At 43.7% G+C, this 17,208-nt stretch overlaps 1 protein-coding gene across 12 annotated transcripts in view; it reads right to left on the reverse strand.

The window, feature by feature from the left end:
- Nucleotides 1–15,583, reverse strand: part of UNC13B (unc-13 homolog B) — a 214,319-nt gene extending 198,736 nt beyond the window's left edge. For 5 of the 12 annotated variants that reach the window (XM_056325055.1, XM_056325056.1, XM_056325058.1 and 2 more), the window contains exon 1: nt 15,428–15,583. In XM_056325055.1, coding sequence (XP_056181030.1) covers nt 15,428–15,449 — 22 coding nt within the window. In that variant the 5' untranslated portion in view covers nt 15,450–15,583. The remainder of the gene's footprint in view (nt 1–15,427) is intronic. The other 7 variants (XM_056325063.1, XM_056325066.1, XM_056325061.1 and 4 more) reach the window with 3 other exon arrangements.
- Between the last annotated feature and the right edge of the window lie 1,625 nt (nt 15,584–17,208).

Consider the following 17,208-nt stretch of genomic DNA (forward strand, 5'->3'; position numbering starts at 1 on the left):
AAGGTAGCAGCTGCTAGAAAACGCAAGTACTCTGGTACCAAACCAGAAAAAAACCAACAGGAATTACAGATAGAATAAAACAGCTTGTGTGCTCTTCCTTTGGTGGCGTGTTCTTTTCTCCTGAGTCAACATAAGCACTGAAGTCATCCCAAATGACTCAGGTTTCTACACTCCCTGTTCAGATTTAGTTCCAATGAGATGCACCCTGGAACAAGAGTTGCTGACTAACCACACCAGAAGTAACCTCACCTAATCACAGCCTTGGTATATTTGCTGGTAGTTTCGATTTAAGTTACTGGATTGCAAGCAACCAACCAACTGGAACACAGCTATTTGTCAAGCAGGACTGAGCACACGCCTGCCCTGAAAGGCATCGAGCTAAAAACTGACACTAAAAAATATCATTGTCCAACTTCAGAAGTCTAGCATATTCACCAAAAGAGAAATCAAAAATAAAGCAACAGCACATATGTGGTGCATTCAGTAACTTTTTTTTTTTTAACAGCAAAAACATCCCACCATACTACAGCAAATGACAAGCTCCCAGGAAAAACAGCACCTGTGTTTTCCTGCACCAAATAATGGAACATGACTGATCTAGTTTCAAAAAGTAGTTTTAATAGAAATATTAATATTGTGTTACTTAAATATTTACTTGGTTGAATTCACAAACCAGAGAAAAGATTAATATCTAGGAGATACAAAGAAGCTCACTGTAACCGTTAAGAAAGTGTAAAACAACTGTTTAGGATACAAGTTACAGCGTAACTGATTCCTGGGAGGATTGGGAGATCTAAGAGAACACCGTTTGCAGACTCATTCCTTGGCAGCTTAAGTTTGCTCGTAGCATTTAAAAAATGTTCAGACCACACTGGTCCCTGGAGGACACACACAAATTGTAGAAATAGGGCAGTTAGATTGGCACCAATATTTTTGCAGGGCTTTTTTGCTTAAGGTCTTGGGGCATTGGTCACTTACAATACCTCCCCCCAGGAGGAAGCTGAAAAAGATGGTGTGGGAGCATTTGGGGGTTTTTGCATTTGCAAAGACAGAATGTGTTTCATAAAATTCAGCCTAGACACTGGTACCTGAGCAGGCACATAACTTACCTCCACCTGGGAGATGGAGATAAATCTCCAGCCGAATGGCTGCTCCCCATGGCAGTTTTACAGCACCTGAAGGAGCCGTGTCTCCCAAACACATTAGCATTCACCTGCCAGTATTTTTGTTTTGACACAGCACGTACAAAAAGAACTGAACCACAACCAGGTCTTACTAATGACAAGAATTATGCCCAGGACTGTTCTCCAGAAACCCATGTTGTTTGTTTGCATCTGGGCCTCCATAAAAATTGAAGTGAAATTCCATCTGGCTAAATGCCATTAGAATCAAAATCATTAACTAAACTAAACAGCCTTAGGTAACAATTGGGTATGAGCAAGTTCCCTCACCTGTTCTTTGGGTTTTTAATTATTAAAATTATAACTAAGCAAGATGCTACATCAAAATTTTACCTTACTATACAATTTGTCTATAGCAAGCAGTTGTCAGAGCAGTAATTCACATCATAATGAAGTTAGTGGTGTGAGGATCATAGGACTGGAAGGGCCCTTTGGGATCACCAACTCTAATGCTGGTTCTCCCATCACCTGTCTGTCCCACTTAAGCCATTCGAAATCATTCCTGACTTCCAGCCTATACTTTAATTACTGGCATGCTTATACCTTCTGTATCTTATGTCAACACTATCCTCCACCTTAATGTTTTTCCTCACCCCGTGTTTAATTTCCTGATGTTTTTAATGGATGGACCACTGGTTTCTGTTTATCAGCGCCACGATGCTGAGTCACAAGGACCCCTCAACACCTCTCCTTTTACTAAGCTTTGCATTTTTCAGAAATTCTTGTTATTTGCTTTTAAGTGCATAGGTGGTCTTCATTTTCATTATTGCTAGCCTCAGGGGCATTGAATCCTTAATGTGCTGTATTTATCTGCTTCCAAATTGATTACGGCATTAGAAGTTGTCTTAAGAACAACTTTGACATGCATATTCCTGCTTCTCTTGCCATGCCACAAGACACCTACCACTCTTCCCATCAGTCTGCAACATTACCAGCTTCTGCTGCAGCCAGTTCTTTACACACTTTACACATCCTTTGCCAATTCCAATTTTCTTCAAAAAGAAATGTCTGCTATGGTGATTTGTGAGATACTACAAAAGTCCAAACAGATGCATGCTTTCACCTAGAAACAAGAGGTTAGCCCAGCACGATCATCCTCTCGCAAACTTGTGCCACATTTTATACCTTCACAATTTATGACCTTCCACACTGCTTCCACCTGTTTATAAAGTTTTTATTATTCTCTCCTGAAAGTTTATTTTAAACCTTGCATATTATCAATCCTGTCTGCTTTTGAAGTCAAGACCCGTACTTGCCCACATTTATCATCCACCTCCTTATCTTCCTGCCAACCCACAGAAACTACCTTTCTTGTTCTCCAGTTCGGTGGTGCAACTGCAGCTAAACTTCTGCAAACAGAACTCAGACTCCAAGTATTGCATGTTTTAGCGCTCTGGGCTGCTGATTACCACACTCGAAATTCAAGGCATTAAAAGTTTTGTTCCCACCTGATACATCTGTGCATAGTTTTGAGTGTCATCCTCCTAAGAAACAATTCCTACAGTTCAGGGATCATACTTAGATCATCTTTACATCTCTGTCCCTATCCACTGCAGCTCAACTCCTTCCTTTGTAAGACTGCCCGTTTCTCTTTTTCACATGACCAAAGCACCTTCTGTTATCTGTTTTAATACTCTTTGCAAGACGTCACCTTGTCTGCAGAGGCAGAAGCCCCTGCCTTAGCCCTGGACTTCCTGATCCTCAAGATACACCTTCCTTTAACAAACTGATTTTTTGCCCACACCTCTCAGAGGTTCTGTGTTTGCTCACCACATCATGACGCAATGATCAGGTGAATCATCAGCTCTGGGGTCATTTCCTAGGTGGAGACTTTTCTGTTATTTGAGATGCTAATATTTACCCCTGTAGCTTCACTGAATTTCATGCCCTCCTCTGTATCCAAGCTCCTTGCTTCACCAAAAAGCTTCTTCAATTTCTCTAGAGACATGTTTCTCTAGGCAGCTGCTAGTCTACATGTTAATCTGTTTAACTTAACCTAGTTTAAGTTGTGATCACTCAAAACCAGTTCGCTTCTATGTCCACCTTCCCTGAAGCATCTTCTGTGCTTTTTAAAGCCACATCTACAGTTAACTCCATTGATTTTATGGCTTCAGTCACTATCTGATGATGAAAATGCCAGATAACACAGCTCTCTATACCCAGCCAAAAGCACTCATTCTCTGGTGTGGGGAGTTGGTCTTTCACAGTGACAATACCCAGAAATACTTCTCTCTAACCATATTACGAGATTTCTACCCACATTTAAATCCTGGACTACGTGCAAGCAGATCTCTTGCGCTATCACAGCAAAATCTCTTATCAGCTCTTCCCAACGCAATTTCAGCCCAGCTGGTTCTCTTTTATCCACACTAATGCTGCTTTACAATTCTGCATCACTAACACACAGTGGAATTTTCCCAGTCACCTTTATTCTTCTCTTCCCAGAGCAGAGCATCTCCTCCAACATCTCTGTCCCCCTCATAATGGCCACTCCTTGTGGCTCCTGCTAATCTTACGAGGGCTAGTTCCGAGTCCTACACCAACACCCCCCTTCCACCCATTTTAGACACAAGCTCCCCACTTTGCTTTAAAACATTAATGTGTTTGCACCTTCTTGGAAACAAACTCAAAACTACTAATTAAAGTGTTTTTCACTGTTTACTTTATACATCTGTATCACCTGTCATTTCAGGATCACGTAATCCCTATTTTATCTTCAACATCAGCTCTTTCCTGGTGCTCTGTGAGGAAAAAAAATAGAATGCAGGCCCCCAGCAAGCACGCACAGGGTTAATATTCAGACTTCCGTCATGTGCTGCTCTGCTCTGGTAAAGCCTCAACACATTTCTGTATCTCTGACCAAAGTGCCAGAGATACACAGAATAGTAATTTCAAACTCAAGTTTACAATGGAAGTAAAAGGTTTGTCAGTAGAGCTCTGTGAAACCACACTCCTCCACGGGACCAAGCATAACAAAATACTGACCTAACACTGCAACCCAATAGGTCATGGCACATTGTGATCGCTTTTTAACCATGGAAAAATATGTAAACATTTCTCATTATAGTCAGATTAGTCATAATAAAACAGCCATGTACCTCTACTCAAGCAACAGACATTACCAAACTCCATTTTTTCCAATCCACAAGTACTGTAAGGGCGACAAGTACAAATTTGTGACAGCTTCTCTGATGTAAGGAGGGGCACGCCAGCTTCTGCTGTTGGTGGTGCTGAAGCTAGAAACTCAGTCCAGTCTAAAAAGCATGAATTTGTCACATATGATGATAATCAACAAAGCTGCTGAGATCTGTAGAAAATCCCTCAATTTTAATTCAGAATCTGATCTTTTTCTAGAAGACTCTAAGTTGTTTTACTAAAAAATGCTATGTCCTACAGAGGGTCATATTAGATGATTACAACAATCCATTCTGGCCTTACAACCATAGAGTTTCTAAGCAGTTAATCTCCTCAAAAAATCTCCTACTAAAATGGAGCATACACAGACTCCACTTACTTAATTTGATATGTCAAAATCTAATAAAATTTTGCACATGCAGCAAGTACGTACCAGGTACGGAAGGCTGAAATAAAATTACTGTTTCATATCCATCTTTCCCTCCCCACCAATCCATATCCACGTTGTGTGCCAAATTCAAGTCACATACTACAAGTCTAGGTTCAGATCAGGAGTTCAAGGTTGGGGGATGTTTGAAACAGGAAATAAAAAGAATTTATTTCGTTAAAAACTAAGACTTTACTTATCTATAAAATGGCATTATGATTTTATTCGCATTAGAACTCCCACAACCAAAAAAGGTGGCAGTCTCAGCTTTCTAGTAATTTATGGCCCCTCAGACTTCTCAAAGAGGAGGCACGTGAAGTGTGCCTTCCACAGAGACCAAAGCATCTTCTGAACACCACCTGCTTGCCTTTAAAGAAGTCTCGTGAAAAAGAGTAACTCATGAAACTAGGAAGGTGAACAAAACAGGAATGACACATAATTTTCTAACACGTGTGTAGCAGTTTACTCCGCAGTCAAATTCCTTCCTCACCCAAAGCTGATAAGCTACCTTGGCATCATCTCAATTAGTGTCTGTTACTCCTGGCCTGATAGGAAGAAACAGTTATTAAAGATTTACAGCCCAACAGTTTGTAGATCCCCAGTGTATAATTGCCGCCATAACGCTCCACAGGGACTTCATCTGCGAAGGCCTGTGGTTGTTGCAACAGAAAACTATGACAACTAAACGTGGATCATCACAAGAACTGGAAGTCTGAAGTCCCTGGACATTTCCTGAAAACACGTTCTGAGGTTTACACAGGCCCTCAGGAAAGGAAAATGTCTCTAAAAGATTTCTCTCCAGAAATTTAAACATATTCATATATATACTTGGAAACTAGTATGTTTGCTAAGCAGAAAATTTCAGTTTACAACATAGCTTAAGTGAAATTTGACCCCCAGTTTCTTCACACCTAGCCTTTCCATTGCTACCTGACTATATGGAACTGTTTTGAAATATGCTTAAAACATATTTTAGAGCAATTAAAAAACAAACAAAACCAAAAGCAAACAAACATCAAAAAAAATCAGCAACAAAAAAAAAAAACCACCAAACTCTGTTTAAAAACCACTGTACAAACTGAGTTCTATCAATCTGGTCAAGGATTTGCTGTGGAAAAAAAAAACAAAAGGCAAAAAAAAAAGTGCCTTACAGTAAGTAACCTCTTTGTGATACTCAGGACACCAACAATCAGTACAAAGAAGAATAAAGCCCACAGCTCCCCATGCTTGAAGTTTATAAATCTGTCTGGCCTCAATTAGATATCCACTGACACAAAAAATAGAATAAATCTATGACAACTCCAAAAATTATGGCAAGCCAGGAAAGATGGCCAGGGAAAAGTCCCGTGAAGGTCTAGAAGCACAGTGTATGTTCATCAGCACACGAGGCTCCAAACCAGTGCTTGACTGGGGGTTTGCTCTCTGTGCACAGCACCGCTACCCACCCCCCTCCCAGCTCTTGACTGGGGGTTTGCTCTCTGTGCACAGCACCGCTACCCACCCCCCTCCCAGCTCAAGCACTGCCCTGGTACAGCTGAGCAGAGAGAACACCTGGTGGCACAACATCACAAAAATGCCACGCAGCAGGACAACACATTTGCTACAACATCATAGAGAAAGTTCAAGCAACGCTTGTCTGTTCCAAACCAGTAAACCATCTCCCAGCCCAGGCCTTGGACAACAGCCCTATATCATCCTCCCGAAGAGGTTTCAGGTGATGCAGTCCCTCCATCAGTCCATTCTGCCTTACCCAAGCATGCCTGCATCCCTGCCACAGCCTGCACCACTTGCTGCCGTAAAAGCTTAGAAGAATGAAAGGATTTAATGGGCCACCAAACTTAGCTCCAGATCCAAATTCCTTTCCTCAGGAGAGGCCAACAAAGAGGACAGCAGGTTGGTTACATGTTGCAGCCTTCATTTGGACAGAGGGGTAACCCAAAAAGTCCTTGCATGTAGATTTTTTTTAAATTATGTTTTTTAAACTGACTACATGGGCTTGAGCTGAGAAAATAAGCATTGCGTTTGCCAATACTTGAAAGTGTAATTCTGCAGTTATTTTATACCTAATGATTATGTCTCCACGGTGGAAATGCTGGAGTCTGTTTAGCAGAGCAGTTAGCTGTAAAGAATTAACAGAGTTAAATCACAGGAGCTTTAAGTAATAAGGTTAAAACCAGTATTCCTTAAAGGGACATGGTCAAGCCTGGAAGCCAAACTTCTCTTAAAACTCACCAACAGTTTTATGCTAGAGATTATCTCTAACACCACATTCCCTCTTATCCCTCATCTCACATGCCATTCCCAGTCCCATTCACTTTCCATTCATATGGGATGGCCAAACTACAAGGAAGACCATCAGGAGTCTGAGGCCAGCAAAAAGTTGTTGTAAGCTCATACCTTCTTTAGGTTTCTAAATGCCCCAACTCCCCAAACACAGGTAAGAAAAAAAAAAAAAAAAGGGGGGGGGGGGGGGGGAGGTAGGGGGTGAGGGAGAATCAGTTTTTTCATCCCTTTAACACACTTTCTAAGCCATGCATCCTGCCCAGCAATGTTAAGACCCTCACAAATTCAAGCCTGGCCAGCAAAAGTGAATCCTGTGCTAAGTGGGTGAAGTTTATAGACACCTGACACCAGCTCAGTTTAATTTTCTCCCAGTATAAGATTTCCATAAACTGAAGGTCTCTGAACATATGCTTCAATGTTGAATGCATGTACCCAACCCCCTTACCATTCTTTTTTCAAATCCCACCCCAACTCATCTGACAAAAGAATGAACATATAGACACTCAAGAGCAGTGTGCTAGAGGGAACATAAACTGAGTCACAACCATTACCTAGCAGTTTCCTTCATTTTTAAGATGCCCTCACCTAGCTGTCAGAGAGACAGTGTACCTGCCAGTGCCATGCTTCAGTTCCTTGCCACTTTCCACAACAGCAGGACATGAAACCATGCCACAGCATGGTGCTTATGAAGTTCAGCCAACACCAGCCAAAAGAATTCCTCAGCTGAGGATTTATCATCTAACTTGATCCCATGGCCACCACTGGTCTCTTGCACTCCACACTGCACAAGAAGGAAACTTAGTATCTGTAGGTACACTGTGTTATATAGTAGTCAGAAGTGTAATTAATCAATTTTTCAAAGTTAATAATGGGAAAATAATTTAAAAGGACATTGAGGAATCTATTTTGAAAGCCTGGTGAAGGAGGTAGGCAGTTCAACCTTCTGTGATACACCAAGTAAATCTCACTTGCATCTTTTAATTAAGCTATCAACCAGAGTTTTCTCAGTTTAATTTTTTAAAAAAAAAAAATCTGGATTAAAATTGATGCTTTCTTCCTAGCTGAAGTAGAAATATAGATGCTTATCATGTATTTCATAATGTATTTAACTGAAATCTGTGATCTCATCACAAAAGACAATATTAGTCATATGAAAACAGCTGAACAGAGAAATGCTGGAGCATTCATATGCCTACCAGTACTTCTTCAGTTCTTTTAAAACTTGTAAATTTGAGTTCCAACTCAAAAACTGTTAAACAGAAAACAACTATTTTGGATCCCCACCATGATTTACTTCTACAAAGCAATTATTTAAAAGTTACCTGCAGTATTGTGATCAAAACAAATACAACAAACAACAATGCACGAGGGACATTTTAGAGGTGGTTAATTTCATAAAGTTGAGGATAATTGTTAGAAAATCGGCTGAGAAGAATAAACCAAAACTGTGATATCAGAAGCAGGAATCATTTATTAAGTTTTCTAGGAGGTCAAAAAGCCATTTCTCAAGCAAGATCAGCTGACGTCCATTCTACCCCACAGAGCTATAAGCCATGGTAAACTATACAAGAAATAAACAGTATTAATACAGGTTGGGTAGCCCTAGGTGGTGGAAGCTAGATGGCAGGGGAAAATGAGAGTTAAATGTAACAAAAAATCTTAATCTTAAAGAAAAAAAAATCTTAAAGAAAAAACATCAACAAGGATACTGCCCTCACATTCCATCACTTGACTTAACTGCTAATGGTGAAGAAGCAATAGGCATCCAATAAACATTTCCCTGTGCTCTGGAAGAGGCAAGTACCTGTGAGATCAGGTATTTTCCAGCCCATCAATAAATGAAGATGACGTTAAATATCCAAGATGCAAATAATAAAAACCAGAAGGTCTAGACAACTGCCATTCAGATATTAGGAAAGAATTCTGTAGCCCAGTGACATTTGCTTTAAATGCATCCTGAGAGATTAGAAAACAGACTCCAAGGAGATCAGAGTATGGCCACTCGACACTCAGCGCACACTTGTAGGACAGGTACCTGCAGATGACTGAGCACACCAGACAAAAGCCTCAAATGTCTAAGGAGTTAACGTTCTGGAAAAATTATGCCTACTATCCACAACCAGTTTGGAATGACTGATCTAAACCATACAGATTGGACACGCAATTTGTTGAGAGACATGACTCATGAGCGCAGGACAGTTGCATTAAAGTGTAAAACTACACAGTATGGTGGAAAGCCAGTGAAACCGTTTAACAGTTAGCCACTTGACCAGTCATGATTAGTGGAGTTTCACATAGCGAATGCCTGCCATGTTTCAACTTTTTCACTCCTAGATTGAGCATTTGCCATTTACACAAAACCAAGCAGGAAACAGAAGGCAGTGAAGGCATAAATAATAAAAGGAGCATTATGCACAGCAGCATAGTCAGGTATAAGGTGGCCCTAAGATAAAAGAAAATCCATCTGAAATCCTGCTAAATCCAGAAAGATCTGATCCAAACACCCAGAATATACCTACAGAATAAGAATCTGTATCACTGAAAGCATCTGCCAAATTTTACAGGTCACAGTAGACAAGCAAAACATTATTTCAGCAAAGTCCTTGGCAAAGACAGACAATGCATGCACAGATAAGCATGAGCTGGCAATAAGAATAAAGCAGATTTTAGTTCTCCATTTAATGATGATGAGATCAACCCAAGAATATTAAATGCAATTTTCATTTCTATGGAAACTTTAGAAGTATGGTCAGAAAATACAGACTGCAAAGAAGAGCAAATTCAAATGCTGAAGAGAATCCTTTCAAACTACAGACTCCAGAAGTCTTTCTGTCTAACAAGAGACATACTGCTTTCACATACTTTCACACCAAGAAAATACGAGGTACTAACTAGCAAGCTTTAACCTACCAAAGAGGCAGAGTAAGGGAAAAACCTACACAACCTAACAGCAGCTTGCAATTCATTTGCAAGACCAAACAATGAAATAACTGAATGAAAAAGCAAGAGAGAAAGTTACTAGGCATATCACTCTGGTTTAAGCTCTCTTGGAAGCGCACTGAGAACAGCTTTTACCAAATGACTGAAGTATTTTCCAAAACATTGAGCAAAATTTGATCACAAGGCATGAAAAAAATATGTAGGAAGAAAATTTCAAGAGAAATTTGTAAGAAGATCATTTGCCACCAGACATATCCATTTCACACGCCTCCAAGTCAAATATTTGAAATAAGGTGCTGGGCTTAAAAAAGCAATTTCATTTGCCTGATCTTTATATGCCTTCATGTAAATCGCAAATAGCTCTGAGAATGTTATGGTTCAAAATCAGGATCTTTCAGCATTTGGATTAAATCCAACACTGTATGTTAGTAACAACTTAAATTTAAGTTTGACCTGGCAGGTCCCAAGCTGAAGGAGTCAACTGAGAGGACACCAAGTGAGCAAGAAGAAAGCAGACACTATTCAAATCCAGGAAGAACCTCTGTACGTTTCCTTCATCCCACTGAAAATTACAGGGGGGGGATTAGTAGGTCCTAGTCTCTAAATAATTAAAACAAAGATTCCACACTGTTCATGGAAACTTTTGCAGTAACAGTGTTCAAAGCTGAAGGAGTGAGGGTTTGAAACAGAAAAATGAATGACCACCCGTGCATCCCAAGGCAAATGCAGTCTACAGGTCCCCAACATTCCTATTATTTAACAACAGAAGCAGCTTTAAAGTCTTAGAGTTTTCTCTCCAGTTAAGCCACCAATTACAGTCTACAAACCCCAGACTTAAGTCTCAACGCAAAGAAACTCCTTCAGTAGCGAAGACTCTTTTATCTTAGTGTTATTATCCAAATTTCTAACACATTTTATTTTGTTCCAACACTACGTAGACTGGTAGCTTCCTGACTAACTGCAGCTAGAGGAACCAAGTTCATAATACTTACGACCAAATTCTTCAGGAAGCATTACATTTTTATTAATATCCTACCTTTATAACTTCTACTTCTGCTACCACTTTTAATTTAATTTGAGTCAAATTCTGGGTTTTGCCATTTTGATTTACACAAAGACAGGGAGGGTTTTTTTCAGTTCTGTAACCATTTCAGAATACTGTCACAACACAGCAATACAATCACCCGATTGCTATGAGTGCTCTTTGCAAGTGTGCAATGTAGAGAGCTCCAGCGAGAGACCTTCTCCCCCCATGAGACAGAAAGAGCTGGAGCCACTCCATTCCGCCTTACAGGGAGAAAACAGCCTGAGTTGAGGCTATCGCTTCAGGGGTGGGGGTGGAAATCCTTTAACACAAGGAAAAAGCCCTGACATTTGGCTGCCAGACTTCTAGTTACAAAGATTTCAAAGTACTCCACAAGAGGAACATGTTTTCATTTCTGTTACTGTTAACAACCATTTCCATTTTCCCTGTTTGGTTCTTTCACTTGGACGTCAGAGTTCAATTCGGTGGAAGGGCACTGTAATTTGAATTTTTCTGGCAATACAGGGACGCACAGTTAAGTTCACTGAGCAGCATTCCAACACTCCAGCTATTCTGGCAACTGGATAAGCAAGGTTTAGTAACTCTTCAGAGCAGCAGAAAGATAAACAGCAGGCATAAAATTCTAGAGGTTAGGGACGGGTTTTTTTAAGTGCAAGACCTGAAGAGATCACCTAATTCAATCTCCTGCAAACCTCAGGCAGCAAGATCTCGTACAGATACTGCAAATCAGGCCCCAAGACAAAAGCACATTAGACAAAAGCACTAGGCACTCCTGGGGCCAAGCCAGGTACCCTGCACAGCGATAATGGCACATCTCCACCGCCAACAGCCTTGCAACAGCACAGTACGTCAGACGTCGATGAAGTGAACAGGACAGGCGAGTTATGAAACAAAGAGACACAATTTTTACTACAATTCTCAGGTGGATAAAGTAGGTCATGAAGTTAGGAATACAACAACACTGAAGACACAGCATAAACTGATATAAAGCAGAGAGGAGGAAAACTAGAAGACAACCATCACTATTTCGAGACAGCAAGAGCTGGGGACAAAGTGAGATATAATAAAGGTGAGCAAGTGAAGCAGTGTGAAATATGTCTGGGGACTACAATGTAAACAGAGCAAAGGAGCCGATGACAGAACACCTGTAACCAGGTGATCCAGCCTCAGCAGGGTCCTCCTTTGCTATGACCTTGCAAGTGGTGCTGAGATAGCAGTTACTTCTATCTGTAAGTCAGAAGACAGGAAAGCTCAGAACAAGAATCAGTTGAGAACTCGGGTAAAATCAAGACTTCCAAGAAAAGGCCAAGAAAGTTAACGACACAATACTGATGTGAAAAACTAGACTGTTTCACTGGGATTAGTTTTATTTAATATGTGCTATTTTCACAAATACAACACTAAATGCAAACTAAATAAAGCAAACTATGCCAAGAGAAGATTATCAGACATAATCCAGACACAGCTGCTCTAAACAGGAGTATATGCAATCTCTTTTGCACTTAAGCAGTAGAATCAAAATATGAAGAAGTCTCCTCTAAAAGCCTCAGTCATGTAATATTCAGGATTTGTTTTCTCCTTCACTTCACTTATACCCTCTGCATATTTTCCTGCTCCAAAAGAACCCCTTAATTTGCTTCTACAACAGCCTGTTACCACTGGCTCACGTCACACATCCTCTGTACACTTGCAGGTGAGCCCAGATGCGCAATTCCTCTGGGCTTAGGTTTTCTGTCAGGTACTTCTATGGCAGAAAGAGCTCAATGATTCTGAAGAAAAAACAACCAAAAAACCACCCCTGATTTCTTCTCTAGGAAGAAGATGTAAAAGAAATGTACCACTAAATACGAGATCAAGAAGCCATGCACGTTAGCTGCTCTTTCAGGAACAAAGGCAGCACTCAGACATGTTTGGTGTGCACTGTTTTAGATTAACTATTCATTAAAATACTATATTATGTGCGGGGATAAATCAATTAATTACAACACTATCTTTCTGGCTGCCAGGCTTTGTTACACTGCCATTGAGGGGTTTTTCCCCATTTCCCTTTATCTGTTAAACTGCATTTCAGAGGCTATTAACAGTGTCCCAGTCACCTACACTTATTTCACAGTTCCTTTTATTGTCTTTGTTTTTTAACCTCAGGTCTACAGCATCCAACCTCATGTTATTACACAGTCTTATGTGTGCACCATTTTTAATGGAAAAAAAACCCCAGCTTTTCCAACTTTCTTATTAACAGCTGTGCTGCTTTCTCAGCAAGATTAATTTCAGTAGAAAGGCAAAATACATTGTAAAAGTGGCACTTTACTTGCAAAGAAGTGACAGTTAATATAGCTTTTTTCTCCTTGCCCCAAAAGTTACTGTTTTATCTCAGCTCCTTGTATATATTTTGTTTTTCAGATGGCTCTGCCTCTGCATACTTCCATTTTAGGTGTAATGGTTCATATTGTGAGATCTCACCAGCTCATTCTTTCAGCCGTGGCTATTTCAGAAAACATGTTTCTTCAAGTTTAGTAAATTGGCTACATTCTGCATTCTTGTAAGTTGCTCAGTATCATCTATCTAAATTACTGCTGGCATTTTCTACTGTCTTAGCACAGCACTGAAAATTAAAGATATAATTTTCACAGTAATCCTCCATCACCCACAGTCACCAGCCACCTCAAGTTTCTTCCTTAGCTCTTTACACATAACTAAAGAGTAAGCCAAACACAAAAGCACATAATTCCAGGCTGCTGAAATGCTTTTGTCCCAAAGACTCCATGGACCAAGAAGTAACACCCTGAAAAGGCAAGACAGTTTCAATGACTCAGTCATCCAGTCACGATCTTTCACTACCCTTAGTAGCTAGGGTGTAAGTACCTCTTTAACACAGTCAGCTCCAAGTGGCATCAAAACCACATTTCTTTAAAGGACAGCCTGCGAACATTTTGAGGATAAACAAACAAGAAGAATGAAGAAACACCTGTAACGTATAAGCATCTTTGAGCTAGTAAGAATGAGCTTCAGTGAAGGCATTTTGGCAAAGCCTTCAAAATAGACAAGTTTACCAGAGATGCTACTCATGCTTCACAGTTTACACAGAACTACATCAAAAGCATTTTTAAGATAAACTTCACAGTTATACACCTCTCCTAACTCCTTAAACACAATATGTGTTTCAGAGAAGGACGGAAACTTAATTTAAGAACGCCCTCTTGCAAGAACAGCACTCTCCCCGAAATCACACACACTCAAGATACTCTGCTGGCATCTTTTTATTAAGACCATCATCAAAAGAAGGATTTTGATTCAAAAAGGTGACAAACAGCTGGATGAAGAGCTGTTATCAAATCAACAGATGTGAACCAAAGAAGAGTTAAACTGTCACCAGCACACCAGTGCCAGGGTTTTTTTTTAATCACACCTGGCAAAGGAGTTGAGAACATTAAAACTGTACTTTTAAGCCGCGGGGCACGACTGGCATGCAGGGATGTGCTGTGATCACAGTGCTCAGTGCAGGACGCTGAGAGGAGGCACGTCCCAGTGGCGTGAGCCCTGGCAGATGGCTTTCCCCGGGATTTTTTTTTTTTCCTCCACAAGAGAGCAAGAATTTGAAAAACGGAGATAGAGAGCAAGCCGCTGGCACTATAATGCAGCCTGCGTGAGAAAGTGCTGCTTTTCAGTAACCTGGTCAGCAAGGGCGCAAGGCTCGATAGCAGGACGAGGGGGTAATTAGCGACGTATCTGCAATAATTGTGCACGTTACGAGCGACCACACGGAGCGCGACAAGCGCAGCGTTCAGGCGGGTGACAGCAGCCTGCCTCCTGCCAGCGCAGTTTCACTCGGCGGCAGCGTTTCAACTCGTGTTCAAACGAACTCGGAAAGTCAAACACGGCTCCTCCCGGCCGACGGGGCCGCGGCGCCGGGCGGGACCGCTGCCCCGCCGCACCCCGCACCCCCAGCCCCCGGGCCCCGCAGCCCCGGGGCGGGCGCCTCATGCCGGGGGCTCGGGCTGCCCGGGGACCGCCCGCCCCGTCCGCCGCCCTGGACGGAGCCGCGGGCTCAGCCGAGAGGTCACCGGGACGTCCGGCGCCGCGTCCCGCAGGCACAGTCGCTGATTTAACGCGGAAAACGGTCGCCGCACACGCCCGAAGGCTCCCAGCCGCGTCCCGTCGGGAGCGGGGCGCCAGGTGACAGCTCGCTCGGGAGCCAGGTGCCGGCGGCGGGCAGGCTCGGCCTTCCCGGGGGGGGGGGGGGGGGACACCGGCTTCGTCCCGCGCAACTCCCCACCGTGGCGGCGGGACGGCACCGCGTGGGCGCCCGGCCCGGCTTGAGGCGCCCGCGGCACCGGCCACCCCCGGCCCCGCCCCGCCGGCGCCCCCCGCCGCTCCCGCGGGAGCCCGGCCGCCCCCCGCCGCCGCCCCGCTCACCTCGCACACACAACAGCGACATGGCGGCGGCCGCCGCACCTCAGCTGCCGCCCCGCCAGCCGCCCCCGGCTCGCCTCATGCCGCCCCGCTGCCACAGGTCGGGGCGGGGGGGGGGGGCGGGGGGGCGAGGCGGCGGCGCCGTGAGCCGGGGCGGAACCGCCCCGCGGAGGGGAGGGGCGGGGCGCCACGGGGCGGGGCGGGGCAGGGCGGGGCCCCCCCTCCCAACGCGCTGCCGTCGCCACCCCTCGGCGGCCGACAGGGGGCGCCGCTGCCGCAGCCCACCCCCACCCCCCCGTCGCCACGGCAACCGCCCGGGCCTCGGGCTGCGGCGGGCTGGAGCTGTCGCCGTCGACCCCCCCCTCCCCGAAATTAACCCCCCGCAATTAACACAGCGGGAAGGAAAGGCCGCGGCTGGGCGGACCGCACCGGGACGGGTTCCCGGGGCGTCGTGCGCGGGCGAGAGGGCCCGGGGGCGCCGGCAGCCGCGGGGACAGGGCGGCGGGGACAGGGCCCCGGTCCCTGAGGAGAGGCAGGGCTGTTGGCCGGGGGGGTGGCGGGGTGGTACTTTGCCTCTTTTTTTTGCTTGTTTTCTGCTTTCTCACTTTTACTCCCGCAAGGTAAGAGCACTTAACTGCACCGGTGACGTCCTGCCTGTGTCTGCCGGAGCCGTTCCCACCGTTCCCACCCACCTGCCCTGGAACAGGCTCTGCTTTATCACGGTGCGATGCTCGACTGATGCACAGCAGTGGCCACCCATATCCCCCAACGTAGCAACAGCCAAGAGGGAACACTCTGGAAAGAGCAGGGACAGGACAAGCAGGTGTGACACTGTGTCTGAAGCTCTCCCTCAGTACCCCTCCAGCTCTGAGGGTTTCCAGAGCCTGATGTGTTTGTGCAGTTAGTAACCCCCCAATCCATCTCTCTGCTGATACGTGTTTCTCAGACCCCTGCAAAGTCCTTCCCTCCCTGTCTACTGGCAAGACAATCCACCTGCTGCCTGTTGCAGGAAGAACCACACTTTGGTGTCCCTTGAGCCTAGGAATTCTAGTGTTTTTTTTCTGACGACCTCTAATGCTTTCAGTGCTGCTTCTTCCCAAACTATAAATAACCATAACACTGCAGGATGTGCTTCTAGTTCCAAACAGAGGATCCAAGGTGAAACAAGTAATTTATAATATTGAAACTCAACAGCAAAGTGTCATATAATTTGATTGCTATTGCATTGATGTTTAGAATAGCCCAAAAGTCTACACAGAGGATAGAGGACAAGGCTCCTAGCTGGGCGTTTCAAAGACACCACAAACCTTTCCAAAACTCAGACCTAGACAGGAGAGAACTTACTTTTGCCCCGTCCAGTACAGCGTGTTTTCTTGCCCTTAGGTTTGCGGCACAGAAGTGTATCAGTCAAGGAAATATGTCAAAAAGATTTATAAAGCTGCTCTGAGGTACCAAGAGGAACCACTTGGGAGGAAAAAACGTGATGTTCCTATAAACAAAAAAGCAGAATGCATGCTAAAGGTGTCACCAGAAGCAGTCTTGAGGGACTGAGAACACTTCCACTTTGCAGTGTGAATGTGAACTGTTACTGCAGCTCCCAAGTGCCAGCACTGAGGCAGGCAGGGAAGACTCACACAGCACCTGGTACCTATCTTGCCACAGCTTGTAATGCTGCCATAATACAGAAATTACCTCATCAAGGGCAGATGATGTCATATGCATTTTAAAATCATAGTAATGCGTTATTAGCAAGCATGGCAATCAAGTAAGCATCCTGTAGCTAG

This window comes from Falco biarmicus, chromosome Z (genome assembly GCF_023638135.1).
Source record: "Falco biarmicus isolate bFalBia1 chromosome Z, bFalBia1.pri, whole genome shotgun sequence".
Lineage (NCBI taxonomy): Eukaryota > Metazoa > Chordata > Aves > Falconiformes > Falconidae > Falco > Falco biarmicus.